This window comes from Rhinolophus ferrumequinum, chromosome 14 (genome assembly GCF_004115265.2).
Source record: "Rhinolophus ferrumequinum isolate MPI-CBG mRhiFer1 chromosome 14, mRhiFer1_v1.p, whole genome shotgun sequence".
Taxonomy (NCBI): domain Eukaryota; kingdom Metazoa; phylum Chordata; class Mammalia; order Chiroptera; family Rhinolophidae; genus Rhinolophus; species Rhinolophus ferrumequinum.
This window is the reverse complement of record NC_046297.1, coordinates 42,233,746-42,246,746: the sequence shown is the minus strand read 5'-3', so window position 1 is coordinate 42,246,746 and position 13,001 is coordinate 42,233,746. Positions and strand designations below refer to the sequence as shown.

The 13,001-nt window shown below is 36.7% G+C and overlaps 1 protein-coding gene across 2 annotated transcripts in view; it reads left to right on the top strand.

Moving 5' to 3' along the window:
* The window catches only part of ANKRD46 (ankyrin repeat domain 46), a 42,343-nt gene extending 32,728 nt beyond the window's left edge, over positions 1 to 9,615 (top strand). For both annotated transcript variants that reach the window (XM_033126830.1, XM_033126831.1), the window contains 3 exons: positions 1,204 to 1,541; positions 2,767 to 2,925; positions 7,592 to 9,615. In XM_033126830.1, coding sequence (XP_032982721.1) covers positions 1,231 to 1,541; positions 2,767 to 2,925; positions 7,592 to 7,808 — 687 coding nt within the window. In that variant the 5' untranslated portion in view covers positions 1,204 to 1,230 and the 3' untranslated portion in view covers positions 7,809 to 9,615. The remainder of the gene's footprint in view (positions 1 to 1,203; positions 1,542 to 2,766; positions 2,926 to 7,591) is intronic.
* Positions 9,616 to 13,001: the final 3,386 nt, after the last annotated feature.

Here is a 13,001-nt window from a genome sequence, read left to right as displayed (position 1 = left end):
CTTTTCTGAATCCCCTGGAGGTTTGGCACAAGAATAGATTAGTCTAGCATCCAATTCAATCGGTGTTCCAGAAAGACAGACTTTGGCTGATAAATTACAAGCCAAGCCCATCTGTGACTAAGCTTTTGTAACCTTAGAGTAGGGGAGCATCTCTGTAAACATCACTCTCTGCCTTTGTGTTTTCTTGTTTTGTTTTGTTTTCTCTTCAGTTTCTCAGTCAAGTTTCTTTTGTCAGGCTTCAACTTTTTCTTAAATGAACGAAGGGAAAGAGAGAGAGAGAAACAGAGACACACGGAGAGATCAGTGAGGTAGGGAAGTATCAGTGAAAGCGGTGTGGACAAACTGATGAGCCTCCATTACTCAAGTGGATGAAATATTAGAGTGGACACAGTTGAGATTGCTGCCTTTGTCCTACCTTTGTATTCCCAGACAGACTTGGTTTTTCTCATCTCTCAGTCTTCAGATAATGGGAGTTTGGTGAAGCCAGATATTTAAATAACTGCAGAACACAGCAGAATAGAATCAATACTGTAAGAAAGATGGACAGTCTGAATTGATTTCATGGTATTTCCAATTTTAAATTCAGTTTGTTGCTTTCCTTTTTCTTTCTATTAAAATATGAAGTTTGTGCTGTAAACACAATATTTTAGTAGGTCCTCATCAAATGTTGATTAAATTTTTTTTTCATGTTGATTTAGTTAACTTTTGAGCAGATAGTTCCATTTACCATATAGAATATCTCAACTATAATAAGCAAATATGTGAAAGAGAATTACTTTGTTTTAAATAAAAGTATCAGCAATAGCATCTGTGCGTGTGTGTGTGTGTGTGTGTATGTGTGTGTGTGTGTGTGTAGGTCTTTGAAATCTAAGGATCATGTATTTATGTCTTCTGACAATGCAGTAAACTTGAAGCAATTATATCTTAATTTTTAAAGTATCTCTTAATCTTTTTACATGATGAAAAGCAAACTAGAGCTTTATAGTAATTTTTTTTGCAATTTTAATCTAGCAGATATGGAGAAAACAAGATATTTTAATGGAAAATAAAATATGATAACTCTGTTGTTGTTTCTGTTTGGTGAGATAATTTATTAGAGGCAGGAGGCCAAGAAGGATAAGAAAAAGTGTTTCTCTAAATGACTTCATTATCTGGATTTAGTTTGGCTTCACTGAATCTCACTCATCTCATATTTCATTACAGGCATATCCCATCCACCACATCAGAACAATGTCCTACGTTTTTGTAAATGATTCTTCTCAGACTAATGTGCCCTTGCTACAAGCCTGTATTGATGGAGACTTTAACTATTCCAAGCGGCTTTTGGAAAGTGGCTTTGACCCAAATATTCGTGACAGCAGGGGCAGAACAGGCCTTCACCTTGCAGCAGCCCGAGGGAATGTAGACATCTGCCAGTTGTTGCATAAATTTGGTGCTGATCTTCTGGCCACAGATTATCAAGGGAACACAGCTCTTCATCTCTGTGGTCATGTGGATACTATTCAATTTTTGGTTTCCAATGGACTCAAAATTGATATTTGGTAAGTTCTCTGTGGTTTTTGAAGTCTAGTCATTTCTTCCATTTAGTCTCTCAACTAGTGGCCTAATCTTGGAATCTATTTTTTTTTTATTTGTTTCTCGTTGATCAGTTGAAGTGACATGTTCAGAGAGGCATTGAGAACAATGGAATCTTAAGGGAGTGAGGGAACAAGGGGCTGATTTCTAGATTTATGCTGAAGCAGTGTAAGTTCTATGTAAGTAGTGGCTAGGTTCTGCTACTAATTGTGTATTGTAAGACAAGGGGAAAAGAAGAAAAGAACTAACATTTGTTGAAAATCTGTCATGAGCTGGGCACCGTGTTTACTTATGTTAGCTCATTCATGCCTCAGAATGGTAACTCTTGAGGTATGTGTTATCTTCATTATACAGATGAAATAGTTGAGACAAGAGGGGTTAAATGACTTAACAAAAGTCACAATGCTGGAATTTGAACCTAGTTCTACCTGATTCCAAAGCTTGTTTGCCCCTTATCATATTATATTCCATGCTAGCTTCATAATCTCTCTGGGGCTCAGAGTCCTTTTTATACTGAAAATTTAGAGACATGGTCTTCTTTATTTTTTTTAGAGATACCTTCTCTCTTGAGTGGGAAAGATGTTGGGCCACTTTTAAAACTGAGCATGACCTTTAAACTATAGTTATATGTTGCCCTAATTTATTGGTGCGTAATGTCCCTAAATCTGTATAAGATAGTAAATGGTTCTGCTACTATTAATGTAAGGACAGTATGTGGTGGGAATTGAATACAGGATTCAGTGTTATTTGGGCTCTCTCCTTTTATCAGTGTTAAATAGCTAGATGTACCAAAGCAGCTTATTTAATTGCTTTAGGGATTGTTTTCTTTTTTTTTTTTTTAATTCTTAGACATTTTAAATACAAACACTATTCCTATAAAATGTAAATGTCAAATAAGAATAAATCTAGAACTAGACTTTCCAATTAATTTCTGGGAAGATGCCCTCTTTTTTTTTATTTATTCTCGTTTATCTACTCTTTTGCCTATAGATTCTTTTTCTTTTTTCCATAGAAGAAAAAGAATATAGGTTAACTTAAAATTCAGTCTCCGTCTCTACCATTGGTTCTGCTCTGGGTTCTAATTTTGAGTTAATTGCGCCCATGCCTTCTTCACTTATCTACACAAAAAGGTACTAACGATATAATACAACTGCTGCAATGACCTCTTTATTTTTATGACCTTTTTTTTAGCAATCATCAAGGTGCTACACCCTTAGTTCTGGCAAAGCGCAGGGGAGTGAATAAAGATGTCATCCGATTGCTGGAATCTTTGGAAGAACAAGAGGTAAAAGGATTTAACAGAGGAACTCACTCAAAACTGGAGACCATGCAGACAGCTGAGAGTGAAAGGTACTTAAGATATACTTTTTTAATGGGCAAGTCATTTTAAGTCCCTAGATCTTTTATGACAACTTTGTGAGCTTTATATTTATTTGCTTTCAAGTACAGGGCTTTGATATTTTCTTTGAACTTCATGTAAGCCCTTATGGCTCCAGATTACAATTGAGGAGCTATTAACAGAAAGTACTACGTGCCCACACGCACATAATGTTCTGTTAGCCACTGTGCAAGGCAGCCTGCTGTTTTGGCAGTACAAGGGAGGAGAGGTGGTTAAGAGCTGAATATGAGGGAAGGAAACAGGAGTTTGAGAATTTTAGTGCCGGTCACTAAAAGAATAGAATTTCAAAAAAGCGGGAGAAAGGTAAGTAAGGCTAAAAACTTGGACATTAGAAAAGACCAAAAGGGTAGTTTCAAGAGTTGGAAAGTGGAGTGCTGAGGAAAATGAAAACAGGAGAGAAACTAAGGCAAGATTTAACATGTACACAATTCAGTAATGTGCAAGTGAAAGTGACTTTCACATGCATTGGAACAAAATGACATTTGGGCTCCTGTAAGTAATTGAAGCTAAGATGCAGTGACTGACAGGATCTTAAAAATCTCATCATTTCTCATCTAGATGCAGTTCAGAACAGTTTCAGGGAGCTCTGAAAAGGTGACAGTTTTTTTCTTTTGGCCTCACTGGCTCAACAGATTAAGTCAGTAGGCTAGACTTTGTTGTATTAGCATGTAGTTTGGTTGACTGTCATGGTGTTTCAGCCTTCCAGATTATACCAGGTAAGAAAGAGGATGAGCTTCCTATGTAGTCTTCTCCCACAAATTTCAGTGGAATATATTTCAAGGGCCCTCATCAGCTGTGGACCCAGTAGATGATTGACAAGAACCTGGATTTAGGATCGTATAGTCAACTTAGACCATTGGCATCATTGTGTCTTTGCGTTCTAAAAGAAATCTTCTCTATTTTTCATAGTTCACCCTTCATTTGATTCCTTTGTATCCATGATTGCTTTCATCCCTCTTCATTTGCTGGCTGGTGTACTCCTCGGGGACCACTGATTCTACTCTTAAGCTTAAGACTGTTTTGTTTAGAAGACTTTCAAATACTTATTACTGTCCAATGAAATTAAAGAATTTTACTTCTAGAACAGTGCATACTTCTCATGAGTTACCACTGAAAGCTGACAAGTACATAAAATAAGCAGGAAGTCAAAGATGCATTTACAAGCCCTTTTTCTCTCACCTGTATACTTTGGATCGAATGTCAGAATGCCATACGCAATATAATAGCATTAAGTTATCTATTATTTGTTATAGATCATGTTCTTTCAAAATAACTTGAAATTTATTTTCATCTTTCTATAAAATAGTAGTAAGTTACTTTAAGCTTCTTTACCATGAGAAATGTTCAAGAATGTATTTTTGTTTTTGCTTAGTGTATTTTGGAAACCTAGCGTGGTATAATTTGTTAATAGCTAGTGTTTTGGCACCTTTTTATCAGAAATTAATTTTTAATTCTATTTTGCCTCAATTGTGATTACTTTAGAAGTAATTAGTCATTTGAGCAGCTCAGTATGAAATTTTTACTCCTGCTTCTTTCCATTCCTGCCATTTCACTTCAGCATGAGAATTTGTATTGTTTACAGCATTGTGTAAAGCCAGTTCTTCAAAAATTGAGTTAATATTTGTACCAGTTTGTCATATCTTGGTTGTCCCATCTTACTCCTGCCCCCTCAGCGTCATGATAAAAATGCAGTGGTTGAAGCTTAAATTTAAAAGCTTAAAGTCAACATAATTAGTCATAGTGAAATGCAAATCAAAACCACAGTGAAATGGCACTTCATACCCACTATGATGGCTGTACTCAGAAAGATGGGCAATAGCAAGTGTTGGCGAGGCTGTGGAGAAATTAGAACCCTTATACATTGCTCATAGGAGTGTAAAATAGTGTAACTGCTTTGGAAACCAGTCTGGCAGTTCATCAGAAAGTTACACAGGGTTACCATATGACCCACCAATTTCACTTCTAGGTGTAGACTGAAGAAAATTGAAAACATGTTCACACAAAATCTTGTACACAAAATGTTCATAGCAGAATTATGCATAATAGCCAAAAGGTAGAAACCATCCAAAAGTCCGTCAACTGAAAAGAATAACAAAATGTCATCTGTCCATCAGGGGAATATTATTACACCATAAAAAAAGAATAAAATACTGATACATGCTATAACATGAATAAACTTTGAAAACATGCTACATGAGAGAAGTCAGTCACAAAAGGCCATATATTATATGCTTCCATTTATATGAAATGTCCAGAATTGGCAAATAGAAAGTAAATTAGTGCTTGCCAGGAGCTCGGGGAAGGGGCAAGGGAAGTGACTGCTAATGGGCAGAGTTTCTTATAGAGGTGATAAAAACACTGTGAAATTAGATGGAAATGTTGTACAACTTTGTGAATATACTAAAAACCACTGAATTGTGCACATTGAAAAGGTGAGTTTTATGGTATCTGAATTATAGCTCGATAAAAAAAATGTGAGAAAAAAGCTTGAAGGGATTGGCTAGCACATGGCATTATGGCATAGCTGTGTAACAATTAGCCTTTTCTAGAGCAGAAGATAAAGCAAGAGTTTGAATATATTTACTTACAATATTTTCCATTCCCTGAGACATAGCATAATTTCTTAAGGGCCTATAAATCAAGTTCGTGAAAAATATTTATCCACTCCCCCATGTAGCCTAGATTTAATTTAATTCCTTTTACTTTGTAGGTACAGTATGACAAAGACAGTGTAGATGACATATGTGCAACAAAATTACACACAAATAAACATATCATGCTAGAATCAGATATTTCCTGGGCGGTAGAAAACATTTCATTAAATAGAGTCACTACATAAAATTATGATTGGCAGAGCTTCATGATCTCCTGGAGAATGCTCAACTGAATTCTCATTTTACATCTAACGTCTTTGAGTATGAAATCATGTCAACTCGGACATAGTCAATAAATTTCATATAAGTCAGAATTAATCTCTCATGACTTTATTTATGGTTTTATGTGTTTAAGCCTTCTCAACATTCTAGTCTTATTTTTGAACTTGCTTGAATTTTCTTAAATTTTTGTATTGCTGTATATTCCCACTGTAAAGGTCTTCTCTTATTCAGAGAATAAACATCTTTTTTTTTTAAGATTTTTTTTTTTTTTTAATTGGGGAAGGGGAACAGGACTTACTGGGGAACAGTGTGTACTTCCAGTTTTTTTCCAACTCAAGTTGTCATTTCAATCTTAGTTGTGGAGGGCGCAGCTCAGCTCCAGGTCCAGTTGCTGATGTTATTTGCAGGGGGTGCAGCCCACCATCCCTTGCGGCACCCTTGTGTTTGAGAGCCCACTGGCCCATGTGGGAATCAAACCAGCAGCCTTTGGCGTTAGGAGCATGGAGCTCCAACTGCCTGCGCCACTGGGCCGGCCAACATCTTTTAATATGAAAACAAATTTTGGATGTCAAACAGACAGGTACATTAGGAAGTCAGCGTCCAATAAGAGACCTCTAACACTAGTAAAGGTAAAAGGACCTCTGGTTAACTGTGTCAAGAAGTAAAATAAAGTTGTAGGTTTAAAATAAACCTGCCAATTCTGCATAGTGAACGAGACTCTAAAACATTGTTTTATGCTGTTTTCATTGTTCTTTACCCAGATGGCTGGAAGTATATGAAGAGAAGGGGTTTAGGGAGGGTAGTGATGACCTTTTATAAGCAATAGATAGTTGATACATCTGAGTATGTCCATTGTGTCTTTAATCTAAATGATACTCTGTTATTGGGCCAACATGTTGTGACATAATTATGGGTGCTGATCCCTTAGAGCTTTGAATTCATCGCAGTGTAGGCTTACAGATACTGAAGTCAGATATACTGTTTTATATGTATAGCAGCCATATTTCACATCGATATAGCTCTGAAAACCAGAATCATTCTTTTTATGGTGTTTGTACTACCTTATTTCAACTAGATTCTGACTTTATGCAGAAGAGAAACTTACTTTGTATTATTGTATAAGATAGAACTAAAACCAATGGTGGGACACTGTTAAGAATTTTTAATGAGTAGACTTGTTCAAATGTGCAACAGACTGAAGAATATCCATTATTAGAGAATTACCGTCAAAAGAAGGAATTTCGTCATTGGTCCAATTATTAAACTAAACTAATAATAACCCCCCTTTAACTTTAGGATTCACATACTGTCTTTGCTTATTTTCACTAACATGAATTTTCAAATTATGAATCTTCGTTTTGAATCCTTCTAAATTTAAACTAACCAAATGGGTTTTGGTTTAGCATCTGATGGAAACAACTCATTTGACCTACTTCAAGACTTCTGCTTGGGACCTTTTTATTAGAAAAGGATTTTTTAACTTTGCTAAATACAAAACCAAGAAACATAACCATTATGGTTTAGCAATTTACAGTTTATTGTCCAGATACATGCAGATACACGTAAATCAGTTCGTGTGAGAGTATGTGTATGTATGTTAGTTTTCTTCTTATGAGTGTTGTGTTGTAGGGTTAGTCTTTTCTAAGTAAGTCTTTTCAACAGTTCCCATTGTTTTATGTTTTTGAGATAGGTGAAATGTGTTGTTTCATGCCTGTTTCTGTTCTCTTTGCTTCTTTCACAGTGCTATGGAGAGCCATTCGCTCCTCAATCCCAACCTACAGCAAGGTGAAGGAGTCCTGTCCAGCTTCCGAACCACATGGCAGGAGTTTGTAGAGGATCTGGGTTTCTGGAGGGTTTTGCTCTTGATCTTTGTCATCGCTTTGCTGTCTCTTGGCATTGCCTACTATGTGAGTGGGGTGCTCCCCTTCGTGGAAAACCAGCCCGAACTGGTGCATTAAAGGAGCTCATGGGAGACGAGGCAGATAGATGCCTGTTTCCTGGCTTCCAGTGTTCCTCAGTTTCTCAAAATTGTTCTCTCAGTGCAAGGCAGTGAGGGCTGTATATTTTTTCTTTCTGCATTTTTACATATTGTAATCCTTTTAGAACAATGTGTAGTCAAGGATACTGCATCCTAAAGCTACCTCTGACTCAACCTGACTTCTTAGGAAAGCCTACACATAGCCTTGTTTGATAAAAATATGGGAATGACTAAAGAATGAAAGATAAAGGAAGAAACTAGGAAGTCCTTGCTATAGAAACCTTACCATAATAATAGGACCAACTAAAGTGAAGTGTTCAAAAAGAAAAAGATTTTAATCAATTTTGGTTGGTGGTTTTGTTTTATTTTGTTTTGTTTTTGCCAGAGCCCCTTTTCTCTTTTTAATTTACGTCCTCTGGGACTAGGGGAGAGGATGAAACATTCAGCTTAAAACTTGAAGTGCTTTTTTCAAAGCCTACGTAGTAAATCAGTATTGTTGGAATCTGTTTGGTTTATTTTAATACTTTCTAGTCTAGTCACAAACCAAGTAGAACTTTTGAAAGTAAGCTATATTTTCTTCAAAAATAATTGATTTGATCTTATATTTATTTGTTTTTAGGATAATTTAAAATTTTTTTTTTGGTTAAACTGCTTTACTTGTTAATATCTGGGAAGAATGAACTGGAGGGGTTTATTTCACTTTTTAATTTCCCCTAGTGTTTATTTCAAAGGTATTCTATTCATCAAAAATATAGTCAGAAAACTCTTTCTAATTCAGTAGTTAGCAGGGAAAAATAATTCTGATATTTAACTGTGACTGTAATTTTGTAATGCTATTATTATTGTGAAAAATTCAGTTCTATAAGCTTGCCGTGTTGTCACAATTGTATGATAGTTCATAATTATTTTATGTGCAATCCTGTTTAGAGGTCCTGTAGAATTGTCATAACAATCCCATCCATGTCAGTAATTCTCTGATAGCAAGAATGGAAGGAGTATTTCTGAGTTAACAATGCTGAACATGATTGTACTGGGTTTCATAAACACTCTATGGATAGTAAGTTTGTGTAAATTTAAATCTGGCCCCAAAACTATATTGCAGCATTGCAGCTTTCAGCAGTACGTTTGAAGTGCTCTTTTGTTAATGATTCTGTTATGTATAAATCATATTCTTGGGTTATTAAAATAGAATATGAAGACTTGATAATTATTCATTGGGAATAGTGAGAAAACTGTAGTGAAAAACTAAATGGATTTACTTTATAGAACAGAGGCATCTAAGCTACTGCTAATTGAATTGCTAGAATTAGAAATTATAGTTTAGAATAGAATTGGTATTATGGATTCATTTTGCTTCTTGTTATTTTCTCTTTTGTATGTATATATCTAGGGTTGAGGTGTTTTCTTTCGTGTGGCTTTATCCTCTCTTAAAGAGCTGTTTTAAAATTTCCTGATTTACCTGGCTGCATCAGTGCCAGCTCACAGAGTCTTGCTTTCAAGTTAGATTCAAACAAAATAAATCATACTTGGTATAAATACATCAAAAACAGCAGACTTTAGAGTGGAGCATACTAGAAATCAAGGTATATTCACAATGAAAGTTGCGGAATTAGCTTTACTTTTGTAAACATAAACAGATATACAAAATTGGTTAAACATACATGTAAATATGTTGCATTTTTAAAATAGATGTTTCCTTTTAAGTGGTGATTTCTTTGTATTCTATTCTCTGCATTCAGAATTCATTAACACTACCAATAAATGTATTTATAATCTCTTAATCACAATCCATTTTGTAATGTGTCATTGTTTTTAATTTAAGTTTTTGGTTTTTTTTTGTAAATGGGTTGCAATTGGCTGTTTAAAAAAACAAAGTATTTTTTTTCCAAACCTGGTATAATGGGTATATCATGTTTATATATGTTTGCCTTATAGTAGATGCTTGACTACTGCACTGTACACCTGAAGCTGAAGCTGAATAATATTGTATGTCAACTATAATTTAATATATATATTGTCACGGGATATGGAGTACAGCCTACGGAATAGAGTCAATGGAATTGTAATAGAGATATGCGATGTCAGAGGGGCAATAGATTGGGGGAGGAGGGTTATCACTTTGTGAGGCATGAAATATCTATTACATTGTTTTGGACACCTGAAACTAATAATAATAATAAATGCTCTGAAACTAATTTGGGTGAATTGCTTACAGGTTTAAAGTGATAACAACTACCATGATTAAGCACCTCCCAATTATACAGGTCACTTTATTTTTTTAAATAATGTTTTCAGTTACAGTTGACATACAAATATTATATGAGTTTCAGTTGTACAACATAGTGATTAGACATTTATGTGACTTACAAAGTGATTACCCCAATAAATCTACCCCATCTGACACCATACATAGTTATTACAATATTATTGACTACAATACCCTATGCTATACCTTATATCCTCGTGACTATTTTATAACTACAAATTTGTACTTCTTAATCCCTTCCCTTTTTCACCCATCTCCTCAATCCCCCTCCCATCTGGCAACCATCAAAATGTTCTCTGTAATTATGAGTTTGTTTCTGTTTTGTTTGTTCATTTATTTTGTTCTTTAGATTCCACATATAAATGAGATCATATGGTGTTTGCCTTTCTCTGATTCATTCCATTCAGCACAATACCCTCTAGATACATCTATGTTGTTGCAAGATTTCTGGCAAGATTTCATCCTTTTTTATGGCTGAGTAATATTCCACTGTGTGTGTATATATATATATATATCACCTCTTCTTTATCTGTTTATCCACTGATGGACACCCACGTTGCCCTCATAGCCCTTATAAATAATGCAGCATGAACATATGGATGCACATGTCCCTTTGAAGTAGTGTTTTGGGTTTCTTCAGATAAATACCTAGCAGTGGGATCACTGGGTCCTTTTTTTGTCTCGTTATAGCCTTTGTTTTAAAGTCTATTTTGTCTAGCATAAATATTGCTACACCAGCTTTCTTTTTTTTTCCCATAGAATATCTTTTTCCATCCCTTTACTTTCAGTCTGTGTGTCTTTAGATCTAAAGTGAGCCTCTTGTAGACAGCATATGTAAGGGTCTTGTTTTCTTATCCATTCAACCACTCTATGTCTTTTGATTGGAGCATTTAATTCATTTACAATGAAAGTAATTGTTGAAAGATATGTAGTTATTGCCATTTTATTATTCATATTTTTTATCTTGTTTTTCTTTTTTCGTCTTAAAGAAGTCCCTCTAAGATTGCTTATTGGTGTTGATGAGCTCCTTTAACTTTTTCTTGTCTGGTAAGCTCTTTATCTATCCTTCGATTCTAAATGATAGCCTTGCTTGGTAGAGTAATCTTGGTTGTAGATACTTGCTTTTCATCACTGTGAATATTTTGTGCCAGTTGCTTCTGGCCTGCAAAATTTCTGTTGAGAAATCAACTAATAGTCTTATGGGATCTCCCTTGTAGATAACTAAGTGCTTTTTCTCTTGCTGCTTTTAAGATTCTCTCTTTGTCTTTAACCTTCAGTATTTTAGTTATGATGTGTCTTGGTGTGGGCCTGTTTGGGTTCATCTTGTGTGGGACTCTGCGCTTCCTGGGCTTGTATGTCTATTTCCTTCACCAGGTTTGGGAAGTTTTCCATCATTATTTCTTCAAATAGGTATTCAATTTCTGGCTGTCTCTCTTCTCCTCTGGTACCCCTATGATGTGTATGTTGGTTCACTTGATGTCCCAGAGGCCCCTTACGCTATCTTCATTTTGGGGGGATTCTTTTTTCTGTTTTCATTGGGTGTTTTCTTCTCCTTTATCCTCTAAGTTGCTTATTTGGTACTAATCTATTGTTGATTCACTCTAATGTATTCTTCACTTCAGTTATTCTTTATTTCTGACTGGTTCTTTTTTATGTTTTCTATCTCCATTATTTTGTTTCCTATCTCTTTGTTGAAGTTCTCTCTGAGATCATTGAGCACCCTGATAACCAGTGTTTTGAACTCTGTGTCTGGTAGATTGCTTATCTCCATTTTGTTTAGTTCTTTTTCTAGAGCTTTGTTCTGCTCTTTTATTTGGGATGTGTTCTTTTTCTCCCCGTTTTGGCGGCCTTCCTGTGTTTGTTTCTATGTATTAAGTAGAACTTTTAATATCTCCCTGTCTTAGTGGAGTGGACTTAGGTAGTAGGTGTCCTGTGGGGCCCAGTGGCCCCTGTGGCCCCAGTGGGACCCAACTTCTCTGATCACCTGAGCTGGGTACTGCCAGTGTATCCCATGTGTGAGTTGTGCATGCCCTCCTGTTGTATTTGAGTTTTAGTTGCTGTTGGCACATCATTGGGAGGGATTGATCCCCAGGCTGATTGGTTGTGAGGACTGGCTGTGACTAAAGTGGATGAGCTGTTGTACAGAGGCTGACCCCATGTAGCAGGATTTGCTTTACAGGGCTCTGGTGCCTGCCCAGTCTGCCCTTTGGGTGTTGTCTGTGGAGGTGGCCTGGTGGTGCTCAGGAGTGAGCCCCTGGGCATGCCAGCCCTGGGGCTTCCTGGGAGGGGTTTCACCACAGGCCAACTTCAGCCTCCACCAGTGCCCTGCCCAGGGGCATGAGCCACAAAGTGATCCTTCCACCTACAGATGTCTTCCACCTACACTGAGCTTGGAAGTGCCTGGGAGAGGCCAAGCTGCAAACTGAGGTTGGCTGCTGCTAGTGGGGATGCTTAGCAAAAAGTTCGGAGCACACAGAGGCCAGATGCTGCTTGTTGGGGTTTGTGAACCTTTGAGAGATTTTAGGAAAGTCTGCATCATGAGCCAAGACAGGCCATTTGTATGGAAAAGACACTAGAAGTGGCTTGGGTGGGCCCACAAGTTGGGTGGAGCCAGCTCTCAGGGAATCACCGTGGTAGATCAAATGAACATGTCAGCTAGGTGGTTGGAGACCCAGATATGGTGCCTGCCTGTGTCTGCACACTGGAAAGGGGAGGGCTCAACAAAGAAACAATGGCTTCCTCCAGCTCCCCATACGTCCCTGGTGCCCCTTGAGTTGCTGCCCCAGTATTGGAACTCAGAGCAAGTAAGTCCGTCAGTGAGTAAGTTCATTCACGAGCCCTTTAAGAGGAATGTCTGCTATCCAGCCATCCTCGTCTCACTCAGCCACAACCTCTGCTGTTTTTCAC